Consider the following 19,170-nt stretch of genomic DNA (forward strand, 5'->3'; position numbering starts at 1 on the left):
TCACCAATGTGGTAGTTTGGGCTAGGCCTTCCTTGGTGACCAGTTTGTAACCAAGGAAGGGCCCAGATTTACCCAGTATTCCCTACGATTTTTATGTAAGCCAGACTATAAGAAGAAAGGAGGAGAGGCCTTTGCTCTCTTTCCTTCTGGCGGCTTGGAGGTGCAGGTTCCCTGCTGCTGAGTCTGCCGTGTTGGGGAGCGAGGCCTGGTAAGGCCTTGTCGACCTTGGGAGGCAGAGGTTGCCGGTGATCGTCCCAGAGCAACTCTCGATTGTCCCAAGGAGAGTGGTGGGATATTTCTTTGCTAACTCTTTTAGTTGCTAGATATTGGGCTACTAATCAGGATATATATATATTTTATTTTGGTTTTGTTCCTTTTTCCCTTCCCCCTTCCCTTTCCCTTGTGAAATTGTATATATATTTTAATTGTATATAACTGTAACATAAGTGTAAATATATTTATATATCTGTTGCTATAGCTGTCTCTCTCGTTTCGGTTTTTCTTGGTTGTTTTTCTCCCTCTTCTCCCTGAGGTCTGGGGGGGGGGGGTGGAACTCTTGTGGTAAGGTTTGGAGACTTGGCAGGGAGCCAGCTTCAAACCATATCAACCAATTACCATCATGGGCAAAACAGGCTTGACTTGGGGAACTTAGTTTAATATAATACCAATTAAATCAGAGTAGGGTAATGAGAAATAAAACCAAGTCTTAAAACACCCACTCTCCAACTCTCTTTCTTCCCAGGCCCAACTTTACTCCCAGTGGTACAGGGAGGCGAGGTATGGGGGCTGCAGTCAGTTTGTCACATGCTGTCTCTGCTGCTCTTTGCTCCTCAGGGGGAGGACTCCTAACACTCTTCTCGTGCTCCAGCGTGGAGTTCCTCCCACAGGAGACAGACCTCCATGAACTTCTGCAATGTGAATCCTTCCCATGGGCTGCAGCTCTTCACAAACTGCTCCAGCATGGGTCCCTTACATAGGGTGCATGGTGTTCCTTCCTTCAGGAACAGACTGCTCCAGTGTGGATGCCCCACAGGGTCACAAGTCCTGCCAGAAAACCTGCTCCAGTGTGGGCTTCTCTCTCCATATGTCCATAGATCCTGCCAGGAGCCTGCTCCAGCATGGGCTTCCTACAGAGTCACAACCTCCTTCAAGCACCCACCTACTCTGGCGTGAGGTCCTCCAGGGGCTTTAGGGGAATCTCTGCTCTGGTGCCTGGAGCACCTCCTCCCCCTCCTTCTTCACTGCCCCAGATGTCTTCAGAATTGTTCCTCTCACATAATCTCACTCCTCTCTCCCAGCTGCTGCTGTGCAGAAATTTTTTCCATTTCTCAACTATTTTATCAGAGAGGCACTACCCCTATTGCTGATGGGTTCAGCTTTGGCTGGTGATGGGTTCGTCTTGGAGCCTGTTGGAATTGACACCTTCCAACACAGGGGCAGCTTCTGTTCTTTTTTTCATGGAAGCCACCCCGGTAGTTCCTCCCCCTTCCCTACCAAAACCTCATCACATTAACCCAATGCAATGAAATTTTTACACTCAAGGCGTGTCACTTCCTCAGTGAAGTACTCAGTGGCCCCAAATAGCTCATGAGCCACATATTATCTGGGATCCTTTTGCGTAGGACAGTGGCAGTTCACACCCAGGTGCTCATCTGTTGCCTCCAAAATGCTTTCAGAGCTGCTTGCTTTCTGGCCTGTTCTGCAGGTATGGTCTGCCTGCCTTGTTTGTAGATTACTACACATCTGGTTGTATTATCTAGTGGTAGTTTACTCCTGGGAGTTGGTTTTAGGGCTTGTGTGCTATTCTTTAATTTACCATGATATTTCATTGTATGTGGTTAAGCTCATTTTTAAACCAAATAGCTCAGACAGTAGTGGTATCTGCCAGATGCAGCTAAGCAGGGAGGTTTTGCTGCCCCTTGCTGTATGAGTTACTTCAGGTAAAGGCCAGTTACTCTTATGAGAGCAACGCAGTACTGATACATTTTAGACTGTGGTAGCAGTGTTTGCTTAAGCAGCTTCCCTGGGTGTGTTTGCCCTTCTGTAAGCCCCAGGACTCTTGTGTATTTACCAGTGTGGTGGACCAAATTGTATCTCATCAGATGACTTAAGAGACAGTGGCCCAACTGAAACTAGAGTCTGAGCTGACTTAAAACAGGTTAACTTGCATTCTTATGACAATAAAGGGTTAGGCAAAATGAGACCTACAACTTCAGTAAGAAGGAATTTTGGACACGATAAGCTTCATGCTGCCAGGACACATCCTGCTTCTCTTTGACTGGCAAATAAGATATTGGAGGTAGGAGGCAATTGATCCCTTCTAGCTGCACATGCCCACTTCCTAAACACTCACACTTTCTCCCATAATCTCATTGTAAAATTCTCTCCTGTGCCTGCTCAGACATTCGTCTCACCAGTGGGATATGTACAGTGGTATGTTGATTCATACCTTTGCTAAGGAAAAAATTAAAGGATTTCGCATTTCAATTCCAATCACAGACCTATGTGTTCTTGCCACATGGCTCTCCTCAAGGACAAACAGACCCATCTGATCTGACATGTTCAGAAGTGCATGATTCATCAGCTTCTCATGCAACTCTGAAAGAACTGAAAAACACTAGACGAGAAAAGATAAAATTATGTATTGCCAAGCAAAAATTCTGCGTCTACGCCTTCCCAAACATTTTGGCAATTTAGCCTTCTCTGTACTGCAATCATGATATTAAGAAAAATTATCTCAAATTTATTTAAAAGATAGACACTTCAACTAAGCTAATTTTATAAGCTCTCTTGGGAGTCAAAGGTGAGTTCATCCTGTTTGATTAAACACCTGCTTTTTAGATAAGAGAGGTGAATCCACCTACGGTATTCAGAGTGGCTAACTCCAATTTTAGCCATTTTCACATAATATGGATGATCCCATTTATGACATTTTAAGATACATTTAAATTTTAATAGGATGCACATTAGCTGTTTTAAAAATACTTCCATTTCAGTACTTTCCATGGGAACTCTCAAGAAAGAAATCTGTTGTTATTATTGATGAGTTTTTGCTGATCTCTATTAGACTGCATACCCAGCACTCAGATTCTTTCAGAGTGGTCCCTTGAAACATGATTGTTTTCAGTTTAGGACAACATTGAAAGTAGTTCGATTTTAGTGAGCTCTGTCTCTGTAACTTAATTTAAAAAATCAAAGGCTTTCAAAACATTTTGTCATTGTACATATTAGTACATGTTTTTGCAGGTAAGATGCACACTTTTGTAAATCAAGTTACACATCAGTTGTGATAAATCTTCCTGCTTTTATGAAAGAGACTTCTTTGATGTACGTGACTTTTGTCTTGTTATAGCTGAAATATTGTGGTGTCAATACTGGAAGTGAGTTAACTGTGTTCATTTATATGCAAGCTATATTTTTAATTGCTATTAATTATTTTTAACATTCACATTTGTATGTTTGTCTTGGACTGCTGCTTGGAGAGAAAGTCATAATGGGTTATAGGGCAGTTTGATAAAAATTGGATATTTACCAGAAATAATGGTTCCATAATTTGTCTTTCTAGGGTTCTCTGTCTTGATCTATGAAATATGAAATATTACACTCTCCTTCACTATAAAAGGTGGCATAAATACACTGAAATTAATTAATTCTGGAACTCCTTACAAAATTAAGTTTTACTCTTTGTTGCTATTCCAGTTGCAGAGTTCAGTGACTTCATCTTAGGTGAATTAAACCCAAATAGAGCATCTTCCATGTTGAGATGTTAATTTTGAGAAAATAGTTATTAAAATAAAATATATCTCAAAATGTCATAAATGGGATCATCCATATCATGTGAAAATGACTATAAATGGAGTTAGCCACATATTTTTGCTGTAGGTTTGATAGGAAGCTATAATATAAATAGCATTTGAATATATATAAGTGGGGTTTTTTACTTGCCATATAGATTATGAATTGTATCCTGGAAACACAGCAGTGTCACCTAAGAGACTCGAACAAATTAAAAAAAAACCCAAGTATTTCAAAGCACTGTGACAAATTCACATATATTCTGCTAGTAATGCTGTCTGAGATAATTGCTTAAATCTAACTTCTTCAGTCGAGCCTTAGGGAAAATGCTGTTTTCTATTTTCGTCAGCATAGTATGACATAGACAGAAGCTGTGTAGTGGCCACCAAATATACTCAGCTTTGTAAACATATAGATTCTGTCTCTTAACACTAGATGGCAGACAAAAATGGGAAAATATTTCCTTAGTTTCAGGGATAGAATGGGGAAAAATTAAATTGCAATTTGAATGAATGTTTACTGAAAGTTCTCAATAAGAATTAAGACCAGTGAACACATGACACAAATATCATGCTTATAACAGCATGGATGCTTTCTGCAGCCTTTCATTTGGCTGTGGTTTTTGGCACAAACACTGAAAATAACCAAGTAGAATATTTCTACATTATTTTCATATTGCTTTTTTATCTCTGTTACTTCCCTTCAATATTTTGCTCTTGTGAAAGAACTAAAAATTCTAGAAGCCTTAGAAAGGCTTAAGCAACTCAAATAAAAGAGAAGCTTACAGAGAAAACTGTCCTCGACAGGTGGTCACATAGTTGTGAAATTGCCTTCCAAAGTGAAGACTTATATTGTAACTGCTTTGTGTCTTTGCCTTACATCGGTTGCCTAAAGTAATTATGGTTCCTTTGCTCCTTATTGTCATTGAATCTTGGACAATAGTATGGAAGTAACCTGTTTGCTAAGGAGGCAACTCTTTTCATAGAATATTATAAATTGTTGTACTAAATATTATGTAATCAGTTCACCTAATAACCAGTGAATATTTTGGGTTGTTACCCCCTTCCTCTTCCGGAAATATCCACCAAAAGAGCTGTGGCGGAACGGTCAGAATCCCCAAGATTCTGCATCCCACACTGAATCCCACGCCAAAATGTCAGTCCTTCTAGCTAACAGCGATGTGCATATACCATACTAGAACTGCAACAAATCCCACCAAATTCCACCTCATCTCTCCCACTCGGTACTGCTGCTGTGACTGCACAGACACCAACCCAGACTGGCGATCTCCAGTGCCTCATTTGGACAGTGTTATGGACTAAAATCAGAAAATACCCAAGTTATTCTCATGGTGATTTTCCTGTTGGAGTTGTTCCAAATGAGAAGAGTAAGTGTACTGGAACAGAAGGATAAGTGAAAAAGTAAGTATGACTTTCCTGTCTTGTGGTTAGAAAATCAGCTACAGAGATATCCATAGCTTCTGGTCTAAGTTCCTCAGATCATTCTCATTACACAATAGCTTTTGGTATGAAATGTATATGTAGGAGCAAACACCAGACTGTGGCATTGCCCTTCTCACAGGAGTGCTTTACCCACAAGGATACATGCCCCTTTTTTTCCAGGGTTTCTTCTTGGTTTCATGAGTCTTCCATTCTTTTGTGCATAGTCACCTAGTTTCAACAGGAGGAGAAAGCTTTTTCAATTCTGCCTTGCCAATAAATTGGTGAACTTATTGTTCAGAAATGTATATTTAAACCTTCTCAGACTAAAAATAGCACTGATCCCCTTTTCTTGCATCACCTGGGTAAATACTCCATTGAAAATAATCTTACACTAGATATTGTCAATGACCTTATTCCTGTTCCTCTTCCTTCCAATTCCTGCTGTTCCTCCTCTCCTCATCCAGTGGCCTTCATTTTCTCACCCCATTTAAAAGGGCTGGACAATTTTCAGTCTGTTCATTGAAGGAATGCTTGTAAGGTGTCGTCAAGAGTTACAGGCTCTGCATTTTGAATATCTAAAGGTACCTGGCTCTTGTGCAGAATTAAGACTCTAGATTGTAATTAGGATCTGTAGTTTAGCTATGCCCTGCTCTGTTCATTTTTCTGCTTCACTAAATCCAAGAAGTTTCCTGCTTCCCACACAATATAAAGGTGCTTGGACCCCTAAATCAGGGGTTTGGATTCTGCTCAGGGAATTGGTACCTGAAATCTTTTATGCATCTATCCTTAATTTCCTGTGCCTCTACAGCTCATAAGGGTCAATGGCTCTGTCCTTGGTCAGTGCTTTTGTGCATTCTAGAAATCTACCTGCCTGTACCAATCACTTCATTATATACTAGTTATGAATAATGCAGTTGATTACTTAGAATTTGAAATTCAGACTCATGCTAGAGGTCATATTACAAATTCCTCTTCAGCCCCCTATGATTATCATAATAGTCATTCTGTTACCTTTCAGCACTCAAGAAGTGATAGATGTGAATTTTGTTACCTCAGCATCTGGTTGAGAGTATGATTGTGCAAGTGTCACACAGGGTTTTGATGTAAATGGAAGGAGCTCAAAACATAAAGTCACTTTAGGTCTGCTGGAATGAATTCACTGTCCACAGTGTTTGCAATTGCTTATTCAGTATTGCTGGTGAAATTTACTGTCATTGTTATTTATGTTATCTGTTAATTAAAACATTGACATATGGCTGACCTTTGCTCTGGATCTTGAAGTATTATATTAGGTTCCGTCTTAGAATTTTTGCCTTTATTGAAAAGCTCTGTTTATAGCTTCTTATCTGTGGAAAAAGTACTTTGTAATTCTTCTTCAAAACCAGTCCATGATAGTTTCTTTTTCCTGAAGTTACACATTATTTCTGCATTTTTCTTCACTCTGACCAGCCTTGATGAGGCTCCTTATCTGCCAGTTTCCCACGACCCTGGTGGCAGGTGAGCTGTCAGACCATTAAGTGTCCTGAAAGGGAATCCAGACTGGCTGGAATGCTGCAAATGAAATAGATAATTTTTGGCAGAAACCTACGTAATTGATTTGTAATGATTTTTTTCTATCTTAAAGTAGTCTGATGGAAGTTGTAGAAGTAACAGTAAAATCTCAGGACTCTACAAGTGAACACTATTAAAGTCGCACAAAATTTTACAGTAGCAATAGGAAGAAGCCATTAATTAGAAAATGGTTTGCAAATTGTGGAAGATAATTCTACCACCATAATGCAAATACATGAATGAAGAAATCTGGTTCCGGGCTTTGAACTGAGAGCTACCTTCACTCACTGCCCTCAGTAACAGCTGTGAAATCAGAAACAAAGCTAAAGAATGACGCCAGCAATAGTGAATAATAAATCTTTTACTGAAACAAGTTTTAAAAATATTGTTTCAGACATAATCTCCTTAGGGATTTAAAAGAGGTGCGTAGCAATGTACGTAGTTAGTGGTCCTGTTTTATGGTAAGTATCTGGGACATGACTAGTTATGAGTCACAGGGGACCCATACCCGTTGTTTTTTTCTCTGGCTTTAATGCCTCTGGCTAATTCCTACTGAAGGATGCACTTAATTTAGGAAGGTCTTGTTCCAAAATATTGCCTAACAGTAAATATAGTAATTTGATGTGTTGCAGTCTTACATTTTAAGGCTATAAAGCTGAATTTGTTTTTATATAGATTTTAATCTTACTAAAGTAACACTCCCTTCCTTTAAATAGTTAATTTACACATTTGAGAAATGAACATAGTTTCATGAAAAGTGAAAGGCATACACATGTACGCAACACATAAATATGTGTGATTCCACTCTGGGGATATAAACAGGGCTAGCAGGACAGAATGTTGCCACATGTTCATTATAATGTTAATTTGAAAAGTTAAGGGTGGTTTGTAGTTCATCTTGACTGAAAATTAATGAGATTTTGGGTTGTCCTGACATTTTCTAATAGTCTTTTGGCTTCATTAGAAGCTGTACTTCCTGCCCAAAAGTGATTTTGTCCAAATCAAAGCTTAACTCTTTCTGAGGAGTGAAGTTATTGACACTATTCTTCATTTTGTGTCTTCTTGTGTGGTGACAACGTCAGCTGCGTACATTGCATGATTGAATTTATGCTGTCTGTAATAGTGTCTGCAACGTATTTTTCTCTGGTTTTTGTTGGCACATTGCCTTTAGTTGTTGCATTTGAACCTGTTTTAGTTTCACAGAGCCAGTCTAGTAACTTTCTAACTATATAGGAGTGAGCCATTAACCCTGGTCCAAAGAACCTTGTATAATATACCTTAACATAACTATTGAATTAATGATGGTGTTTCTTTAAGAATCCAGAACTGTAGGAAATTGTACCAGTGCAGAAGCAATAAGACATACATAATTTTAGTCCAGTAAAAATTACTTACAGTGAAGTAGTTTATCCATTGCGTTCTGGAAATAAGCAATATTATAATACTGAAAAATATGCTACCTTGCTGTAAATGCACTTGTGCCACAGGCTAAGTCCTTGAACAGTATTCATTTGTAACTTTGGCTAATCTTGTGTATGAAATAATCCATTTGCGAGCCATTGCACTACTTCCAGAAGGATTTCTCATAACATTACCTGCTACTTGTACTTATTTGCATTACTTAATACATCTCCTCAAGTGTATTCTCTATCACTAGGGCAATTTCAATGCAATGCTAGGTTACCTCTTTTTATCTACCCTAGAGCATATTACTAAGTAAGTGTTTTTTATAAAAACATATTAAGAAGTAAATGTTCCTACCATCTTCTTTGTAACTGAATCTTTTACTGCATGCTCTAGTCCCTTCCACCCTCTAAGGCCCTTGGAAGCTGTTTTTACATTTTAGTGTTTGAAAAGAGATAAAATCATATAAGCACTAAGAAAATAATTTTTGATTTATCTAAAATTCTGTAGAGATGTGACAAATCATGTGAAAATTTTCTTTTCTTAATTAGTTGGTTTTCATGACTTGACAAGTGCAATCTACTAGTCCTTCAGATCTACAGAATCTCACAGAGAAAAGAGGCAGACCTGGGTTTCTTACATCAAAAGCAGACAGCAATATTTCTCACTTGATCTTTACTTAAATAGGAACCTTTTAGAACTTGTTTATGCATTCCAAAGTAAAAGTGTGCAAACCTATTATCTTCACAAGTTGTATTTCATAAGTAATATCTGTCATGAGATTAAACAGTTTCTGGGTTTTAGAAGCTTGTGGGGGGCTTTTAACTCTAAAATACACATATTTCTGCTTCAGCATATATTCCTTGCCTGGCTTGGCAGAAAGATTTGCAATGCGCTGCAATTCATACAGTTTTTGGAAGACAAAGATTGTGATGGGAGTTGACACACACAACTCACATGAAATACATAGATCAAGGGAGGTGTTTATTCCCCCCTACTCACCACATATGGAATATTGCCTCTCACTGTGGAGCCCCTGCACAGGAAAGGTGTTGATGAGCTTGAGTGAGCTCAGCATAGGGCTATGAAGATGTAACCTAGTGAGGGAGGCTGAGTGAGCTGGGCTTGTACTCCTCACCAGGGTGGCACAGCAATAAAGAGGTAAAAGAAGTGTTCTCATAAGATAGGATAAAAACCAGAAATATATACAGTGAGGAAATCTTAGGTCCCTTCCAATGCTGGGAGCTCTGCTGTTGTGCAGCATTGGATAGACATCTAGTGGATCTTGCCCAACACATTGCACAGATGCCGTCTGTGCAGGGGTTCCTCCTTCCTTCCACAATGTGGAGCCTTTTATTTTGTGGGGCAAACAATCATGTTTTTTCTCCTGACAGTCTGGGTTGCCATCTGAGTCATAACGTTCCCCGGCACCAGCACAGGCTTTAAGTACAAAGATCAGTAGAGCAGACATATCTTGTTCAAGATCACTAACTCCTTGAATACAGTATTTTCCACAGTGCTCCCAATATGGGTTGTTCATCCTGGAGGAGAGATGACTTCAGAAGCCCTAACATTGCCCTCCTATACCTATGAGGATGCTGGCAAGAGGTGTGAACCAGGCTTTTAGTGAGGTTATGGCAGAAGAATGAGAGGACATGTTCAGAATCGGGGGAGGGTCTAGTGGCACATAAGGAAAGCTCTTTCTCAGTGAAAATAAGCATTTGCAAACAATTACCCAGGGAGGTTTGGGGATTCTAAGCTCTTGGAGGTTTTCAAAACCTGACTGGACAAACTCTCGGTAAAGTGGTAGCTGTGTGATTCTGAAGTTCTGAGAACATATCTAATTTTGAGACTTAATCTGTGAGCTGAATCTCTTCCTTCTAGCTAACTGACAAACATTAGATGAGAACCCACACTGAGAAGTTCAGCAGAAGTTAATTAAAATGTGCCTTCCCACACTACTGAAAGCAAATAATTTAGGAATAGAATTTAACTTGAACAGATACAGTTTAGAATGAAGCAAAACTGGGCAATGGGAGGAGGACACTACTGGAGTGAAAGAACCACTAAGACTACTTAAATATTTTTATGTATTATCTTAATTTTCTTTTCTCAGTGAGTTACATTCCCAGAGTGGATCAAATTTCAATATAACACTATCCTGACTGTCTGCTAGCATGCATGAAAAAGATTGAAAGGACACAATTCCAAAATTATGAAGCCATTAATATACACTGAACTGATTATATACAAGATAGAGTCTTACACCACTAGGACAATTTGTACAAACAGGTCCACCCCCCTTTTTATAAACATGGCAAGGGCTACTTGTTTCTCAGTGTGCTTGCCCTTTAACCTGTGTCCACATGCTCGAGTCTGACACCAGGGCTGCTGCCCAGACACCAGGGCTGCTCTGTATGTGTGTAGGCCTAGGAAGAGTTGCATGTTCCCATGGATCTTGTTGAATGATTCTAGGTGATAAAACACCTTTGCCTGAAATATATGTCTACCCATACATTATGCATTGTGAAAAATTGTACGAATGTATGCTTCTGGTATAACATTCTGGTTAGCCTTCCAATAGTATCTCAGAATTGACTTGTGTTGCATATTCTGGTCTTCTTGCACATAATTGCTTGATTATCTTTCAGATCATGAAATGTAAATTCATGTTTATTTTCCATGCCTGACCCTGGGCTTAATTTTCTGTTCACGTATTCCTATTTCAATCCACTTAGACCTAGCTCTGCATAGATGTACATATTTGGTCTGTATCCTGCTAGAAGAATAAAGATCCCACCTGGCTTTTCATTATTTCATGGAGTCTGGATGGTCAAGGTAAATAATTTTGGAGTACATGCCTGAAACTCGGTCTCCATCAGAAGACAGAACCTGAGATCAGCCCACCTACTCCACAGCACACTGTTTGCTGTCAGCGGAATTGCCAGGGGTTCATGATTTGTGATCAGTTCAATTGGTCTTCTGCAAGTTTCTGGGTGAAGGGAGAATGAGGGTTAAGACAAACCCATTTGTTCCTTTATGATCTTGATATGCCTGTTTCCCACTAAAAGAGAGGGGTTCCAAACTGATGGGGGAAACTAAAAGGAAACAACCTCAAGAATCCAAGTTTACTACAAATAGGCTTTAATTTAGGAAAACAAATTATCAGGTATATTAGATTAAGTGGTTGTGATTCATACTCTTTGCAACAGTCTTAGAGAAAAGCCGTTGTAGACTCAGGCAGCTGCAGCAGTGTTTAGCCAAGTATGGATTACAGCTACTTATAGCTGCTGTTGGTGGAAAAGTTTCCTGAGATTGTTCAGCTTGTCTCTTATCTGTTCTCATAGTCATACCTTTGCATGAGCTGTTAACATCCATCCCGCGGTGCTATGAAAGGGGGAAAGAGGGAGAGAGAGAAAAGAGATCACATTGTTTTTGTAAACTGTTCTAGTCTACCTCACCATCCTGTTTATGAATTTTGCCCTTCACCTGTCTGTTGATACATGAAAACCTTTAGTGGCAAAGAGGTAGTAGTCTGTCTGTGAGCTTCCTGAGCTGGTCTTATAATATAGTCAAGATCACAGTGATCTATCAGTTTAGGTGCAGTATTATATACTCTTTATGAGCATGGATATTACTTTCAACCTTACTGGTTTCCTCTTCAAAAAGACTTCAAATTACTAGTGACCTGACTGTAACCAGAAAGATATGAGTGCCCTAGCTTCAAATAAGATTGCATACAAATATCTGTTTTCATTTTAAATGAATTCATTTTATTAAATCTCTCTTTTGTGATTAAGAGGGAAAGGCTGAGGGAGAAAAAAATGAAATTAATTCAAAATTGCTGTTCTTATCTGTGACTAACAATATGCAAGTCATACTGGAAGGTTGAAGAACAATGAATTTCCTGTGGTCATGATATAAGTTGCGCCACAAAAATAAGAAGGTTTAGGTACTGAGAAATGACCTCCCAGCTTTTAGCACTACAGTAGAATAAATACACTTGGAAATTGTTTCATCATAGAGACCTTTTCCTCAGTTGGATTTCCCACTGAATTTTCACTTATTTTTCTGTTAATTCTCAGTAGACTCAGAGTCCCAGTAAAAGTAATTTATTTCATGTGTTATTTTTCATTTTTCTGAGAAAAAACCCTTTAAGTCTTGACCCCATCTTTAAATAAAAAGATTATTTTTAGGGCAGTTCAAATAGTTTTCATTTTAGAATCAGGTGGCTCCAAAAAGAGAAAGAAAAAAAGGGGCTATGGAAAAAGGCATTTATTTGTCTGTGCTGCATTTAGGGTGTGGTTGTGCCCCAGGAGCCTGGAGAGCTGCAGTTACGATGCGCCTGAGCTCAGGGACCCAACTTTTTTCTACTTATAAGCATTCCTCCCAGTTCAGCTGAAGAATGCTCCTCTGGTTTGCGTAGAAAAATTCTTGCAAGAGGTCTCCTGAGTAAGGTCATTTGAGGATGACTTTGGCCACAGCTGTTTACAAGTTAGGGTTTTGACCGAAGTGAGTAATTGAATCATGTTGAGCCTCTGAAGTTTGCCTTTTATTTATATATTTCCCCCAATTGTGTGGCTCGGTCTGCCATTGGCTGTGGTCCCTGCAGCCTACCCGAGGGCTCTGCAATTACATAAGGCTCTGTCTGCTGGGAGCCTATATAAAGCCTTTGTGCACGCCAGCAAGACAGAATTTCATCAAGATTCAGGTCCCACTGCTTTAGTTTGCACAAGCAGGAGGAGTTTTGCTTGAAGATACACTGAAACTCGAATGCCAGCCTGGTTTGTTTGCCAGCAGGTGCTTCACAGCTGTCAACCTGAGTCGTAAGTGGCAGCTACTGTAAGTAGCTTCTGTGCACTATGAAGAATTTTTCATTTCCTATGCAGGATAATACATATCAGACTGAGAGTCCTTCTCACAGATTCCCGAGTTTGACAAATCAGTCAGGTCCTGTTGGAAGACCAGAAAGAGATGAACAATTAGCTCAAGTAGAGATTGCTGTACTGGGGGTCATATTTCTGACAGCATCTGTGGGCAATTTTATTCTCGTACTGGTGCTGTGGCGAAGAAGAAAGAAGCTCTCTAGGATGTATGTGTTCATGCTTCACCTCAGCATTGCTGATTTAGTGGTAGCCTTTTTTCAAGTTCTGCCTCAACTCATATGGGATATTACAGATGTTTTCATAGGGCCAGATTTCTTGTGCAGAATTATCAAGTACCTACAATTGCTAGGCATGTTTGCCTCTACTTATATGATAGTGGTCATGACAGTGGACAGATATCAAGCAGTTTGCTACCCTATGGTCACATTCCAAAAGAAGAGAGCTCTCTGGAACATCCCTATTTTCACCAGCTGGTTTATAGCACTGATTCTTAGCCTACCACAGGTATTTATCTTTTCTAAGACTGAAATATCTCCAGGTATCTTTGAATGTTGGGGTGAATTTATTCAACCATGGGGCCCAAGGGCATATGTGACTTGGATTTTTGTAGTTATATTCTTCATTCCCTCAGCCATTCTTATCACATGCCAGGTTAAAATTTGCAAAATAATCAGAAGAAATATATATGTGAAAAAACAGAATGAATGTGAAACAACAAATCAGAAGCAAGTCCTGCCATCCCGAGCAAGCAGTGTGAACTGTATTTCAAAGGCTATGATCAAGACAGTAAAAATGACAGTGGTGACAGTTGTTGCATATGTGCTCTGTTGGTCACCTTTCTTCATTGCGCAGCTGTGGTCTGTGTGGTTCCCCAGTGTCGTGACTGAAGGTAAGATACTCTCCATCCTCATTACTAACTGCATAGCAAGCTAGCACATTGCCATCAATTCCTTTATGTTTGCACTTTGCTTTTGTGTAAAAGTTACTGTGATCATTTGAGTAGGATTAAAAAGAAATTTCTGGACTGGTTATCTCATTTATTTAATTAGGTACAGGGAACTTCATGTGTTATGTGATGAAAACTCCATGTGTGTGTTTTGTGTGATTAACAGCTTAAAGATTAATGAAGAGTGGGGTGAAAAGTATCATGTGCTTCAGCAAAGGCTCAGACTTTTAGAGGTTTTAGGTAGTATAGCAATGGTATTTGGGTTGTATTTAGTATTTATTTTTGAGATGAAAAGGAGTAATTGACTATCCAAAGGAATGAGATAAATATTTCTTATTTACTGGATAGAAGAGGGGTGTTATAAGACATCTGATTTTTTTTAATATTGAAATCATATTGATGAAATCTCTGTAGTAGCCACTGTAGCACTGGAAGTTGTAAATCAGATGTTTATAAAGCTAAACAGCAAGTCTGAGAGAGTTATCAAAGAACGCCAGGTTGTAAACAAGATTAATCTTGTCAAACTTGTGCTATTGCCTCTTTGTGAAAGGCAGACTCTATAAATTCACCCATTCTGAAATCAGAGATAAAAAACAAAAGAAAAAGAAGATAATAGCTTTGTCTGATAAAAAAAATCTTCTGATCTTTGTTTTAAGAATTATTGCTGTCTGTGTGACTTGGAGTCTTATTCTACATACATTTATATATCTATATCTGTATTTATCTGTATTTGTATAAAAGGTTAGTAATTGCTTTTAAATTTAATGCAGCTACATCAAAAAAGAACTACATGGAACTATTTAATTCTGAAATGCACGCAATAAAGTGTGCTTCATATCTTCAGCAATTCCAAACTGCATTAAAATGTGAATTTTCTACTATTAGATAAACTTTAGTATATGAATAAGTACAGCAGAAAGCAGCAGACTGTGAAAATGGTTCTTATTTGTACAAGCATTTATTTACTCTCTTATTCCTTTAACTCTTTCATTCTAGGTTCAGCATTCACCATTATCATGCTCCTTGGCAATTTAAATAGTTGCACCAATCCATGGATTTACATGTATTTCTGTGGACACATTCCATATTGCACAAATAAGCAAGTGGAGAATACCTCAGCTCAAGAGGAATCGGTGATCACAGGGAGCATTCACCTTGTAGACAGAGACCCTGAGGAAAACAGTGCTTCTGCATAAATACTGACTACTTTTTGATGTTTTATTACATTTCCTCTATTTGTAAGACATATCAATATTTTATGATCATCCCTTATTTTGTGGATAAGGAAGCTGGAAAATTGTCTTTTGTTGCACAAATATATATTTCTCTGCAGTTCTGTAGCATATACATGAAGTTTTTGTGTTGTGCAAGCCAGACTCAGTGCTTCCATCACCACTGTCTTATCAGTTAAAAAAAAAAGCATCTTAGATGTTTTGTGTCCAAAAGTACTTTCTGGTCTGTGATTCTGGATTTCTAAGTAGTAATATTTTGCAACTAACTGATCCAACAAATTGAGACATAATTGTAAAGGAACCTGACATGACTAAACTTGAATATGTTTTCAAATTGAACAACGAATTGTTCATCATTGTGGTCTGATTGGGGAACAGTCTGACAAATCTTAAAAGGGCAGCACAGAGTCAGAAAAATCTTTTGCCGGCTATTAATAGTAACTAGTTTAAATCAATTCCTTATATACATTTATAAAATGCCAAGCCACTTAATATAATTAAAAAAAAAAAGAATTTGTTGTGCTTGTTACACAACACCTGCTTCAGTTTCAAATTCCATTGTGGATGGCAGGTATCAGCAGCATAGCAGCAGCCCAGATTTTTGGCTTCACTCCATGGGATTTTATCTTCCATGCGTTCCCTGATGTGCAAGCAGTTAACTGGACACCTCCCTACACCTCGTACCCATGGATATACATACTTTAACTAAAAATGGGTGTTAGGAGTGTACACTTTCATTTGGTATTCAGACCTGTTTGGCATGCAATTTATTGGCTGAGTGTGCTTAGAACTCCTTCAGGTTCAAATTTAATTATTTCCCTTCATGGTAAAAATAGATCTACCTATTTTTATCTCAAAAATGCTGTTTGTTTGCTGGTTTGTGGGTGTTATATGCGGGTAGCTAGTTATTCCCTTTCAGTGTCTGCAATCTAATCAGAGGAGGATGGAAGGAATATTAGCAAGGCTCTTTCTGGTGAGAATAGAGCTGCATTCCCAGAGACCTTTGGTGACACTTGCATATCGTCTGTCTACATTATACTATGTTTCAGCAGTGCTATTCACATGTAATTTTTCTGAGTGCTAGCAGTCTCAAATATCAGTGGAAAAGCTATAAAATTGTGGGGGTTTAATTGTCTTTAAATCATATTCAAATATTGATTTAAATTAAATACTGATCAGATTATCAGAAGTACTGCTGTACAGTGAATAGTTACTCTTCAGGTTGATCTGTGCTGATATGACTGAATATTTTATGATTTCTATTCCCTGTATTGTTAGACCAAATACTGCTGTCCTTTGTGATGGGAAAAGCTAATGTCCCAGTCCAGCTGGCAAGAGGAACGGATTTCAGGCAAGAAGGAAGAGAAGGAGGTGGACGAAGGCAGTACCAGAGCCAGACAGGAATAGGAAGAGTCTATGAAGTCTCTTATAAAAATTGCAATTGATATTTTTTCTTGTGTTTTCCCCCACTCTTTAGTTAATAGTTATTAATTCTACCCCACAACAAATTCCTTGTTGGAGCAATTCTCTAACTCAAGTGGCAGTGTCGTTATCTGGGGTAAGAACATCAAAGTTATAATCCATACTATTGATAGGGTATTTGTTATATTCAGCCATTCACTGACTTTCTAAGGCTTTCAATCAATTAGCTCTCAGTTAGGTTTTCCCTTGTGACTGAATATGATGGTTAATGGTGGGATTTTTAGTTTTCTACCTCTGTTAATTGCAGTTGGTTACACAGTATAACATGCAGTGTTGAAAGGTGGTGTAAACAGAAATGTTGCAAGGAATTACCTGTCACTGTACAACTGTATTTGCAGCAAAACTCTTCCAAAGGCATTCATTTGCAAGAAAAACAGGCATTGAAATAATGTGCGAGAGTCAGCCAGATCCAGAACTGACAGAAGTCACAATTCTGCTCAGACACTGCAGTGAAGCTGTGCTGTTTGACACCACCTGCTCTGGCCTCCAATTAAAGTTAAAAAGTGTAACTTCTACTTATATTTCTGCATTGCTCATATATTTATTACTGGCTTTATAAATAATTTGGTAGAGCTGGTAGCCTAAATAACAGTAGCTTAATATGTTCTTTAAAAGTCTGAGAACAATATTAACTGACCATATTTCAGATATTTTGATCATGTGTTGAATGAAATGTCAAAACTTCTAAAATTCAGTAATGGTTGTTTATTGTTTGCAATTTTCAAACCAATTATATTTTTGTCTTTCAAGTGTTTTCTTTCTGATTTTTTTCATTTTCTTTCCCCTGAGATCAGTTCTGCTGTTAAGGAGAAAAATAAATGTTACTGTATTATGGTACAAGCTACAGGCTATGGACATTTTTAGTTTCAGTCTGCCTGGAGGTATTTGAACACAGGTATTCCTGCTTTTTTTCTTAGCAAAATGAATTAGGCTGCATTTTTCGGATGAATTCATTATCCTAAATGACCTGCCCTGCTTACCCCATGGGCAGCAGTGACAGACACACTCAGTGGGGAGTTTGGTTCAGGCCCACAATTTTCTGTCAAAATTCATTTGCAAATGATGGAAAATTCATTTTGATAACATTTTTCTTTTCTTTTTTTTTTTCTTTTTTTTTTCTTAGTAGAGTGCCCCTTACAGAATTTTTCTCAAAGAAAAGACATTTAAAACTATAATAAAATTTTTCTATTTGTAAATTTGACCATCAGTATTTTTTGAAGTTTTAGTTTGAACATCTTGTGTACTTCTTATCCTCTATAGTTGGATTCCTTGTTTGGACTATATCTTTCCAATTTACTGTCACTTAGATTTTCAACAGGTATTAGATTATCTCATTAAGAGAGAGAGCTGACTGTGGGACAACAGTGTAATCTGTCCAGAGTGTTTAGTCAATGTTGGAGAATCAGAAACTGAAACGTACAAGTCCCTGGAGGCACTGTGGAAGCCCATAAAAATGAAAAAATCCAGTTATCAGATGAAAGTCTTTCTTATCAAAGCCTAGATTCTATTTTCTCACACAAATAATTTCTGAGTAGAAAAATACCTAGTGTACAAGTTCCCACTCTTGAAGTGAATGGCTATGTTGTTGATGCTGGCACTGCAATATGGTTTCTGGTTATCTGGGTGGGGATTTTTTTTTTGTTTTCCAGGGTTTTATTGCCAGTTGGGAAAGGCACAGTTCAATAAAAGGAATTAGATACTTTCTTAAAAATTATTGTTTTATGTGTTGCAGTACAGATAAGAACAATCAAAGACAATGTAATCTATTGATTTGGTATAGATTTATTACAGAAAAAAACTCACAAAAATCAACTTAGTAGAATAAAAGGAAAATCTCAACATGTGTTTTGCAGTCTTAACAGTGTATTTTGATACTTCTGTTGTTCTATAGATGTATTTGTATGTATGCTGCATTTGCATAGTCAGTCCCAGTTCACATTTTTGTAAATGGTGAATACTGAAGCCAGATGTGTTGTGAGATAAACTTTTTAATCTTTCAATGAAATAATGCTGACAAATTTCAAAGATGGTGCCAAACTAATGTCCTGCCAATTTCACTTTGGTCATTTAGTTCTAGCAACAGGAACCAGTTACTGAGTCAAATAAACTGCTCCTGTCTCTGCCTTGTTGGGGGAAGACTGGCAGAGTGATGTGGAGATCAAAGCTGGAACTAGCAGAGTTTATTCTGTGAGGCAGACATGGCTGTATTGTCTACTTCCCCAACACATGCCCAGGACAAAAGTATCTTCAAGAGGTTGCAAATTTTAGCTATTCTAGGCTTAAGGGTAGCATTAGCAGAAAAAGGCAGAGCAAGATGATCCAGCTACTCAGTTCTTTCAGGCAAATTCAGTTTGGGTTGGATTCCTTAGAGGGGGAAAAAAGAAGAAAAAGAAAGCGAGCCATTTTCTGACTTCATAAGGTAGAGGTTTGGT

The 19,170-nt window shown here is 38.3% G+C and overlaps 1 protein-coding gene across 2 annotated transcripts; it reads left to right on the plus strand.

Annotated features, from left to right (window-relative positions):
• The first annotated feature begins 11,004 nt into the window (after positions 1 to 11,004).
• Positions 11,005 to 18,581, plus strand: LOC113959094 (arg8-vasotocin receptor-like). 2 transcript variants are annotated; one of them, XM_027667870.1, is made up of 5 exons: positions 11,005 to 11,030; positions 13,730 to 13,967; positions 15,021 to 15,157; positions 16,535 to 16,547; positions 16,579 to 18,581. In XM_027667870.1, the coding sequence occupies exons 1-5, from the start codon at positions 11,022 to 11,024 to the stop codon at positions 16,674 to 16,676; spliced, it is 495 nt and encodes a 164-aa protein (XP_027523671.1). In that variant the 5' UTR covers positions 11,005 to 11,021; the 3' UTR covers positions 16,677 to 18,581. The 2 variants fall into 2 exon arrangements, with proteins under 2 accessions (XP_027523671.1, XP_027523662.1); XM_027667861.1 differs by lacking the exon at positions 11,005 to 11,030 and having other exon boundaries at positions 12,907 to 13,967.
• Positions 18,582 to 19,170: the final 589 nt, after the last annotated feature.

The sequence above is a fragment of the Corapipo altera genome, unplaced genomic scaffold, assembly GCF_003945725.1.
Source record: "Corapipo altera isolate COAL_440 unplaced genomic scaffold, ASM394572v1 1, whole genome shotgun sequence".
NCBI classification, from domain to species: Eukaryota; Metazoa; Chordata; class Aves; order Passeriformes; family Pipridae; genus Corapipo; species Corapipo altera.

Bases quoted from the DNA above. Each gene is read 5' to 3' on its own strand.
- LOC113959094 (XM_027667861.1), top strand. From the start codon at position 13,055: ATGAAGAATTTTTCATTTCCTATGCAGGATAATACATATCAGACTGAG. The intron at 13,968-15,020 runs GTAAGATACTCT...CTTTCATTCTAG, and splicing joins CCCCAGTGTCGTGACTGAAG to GTTCAGCATTCACCATTATC.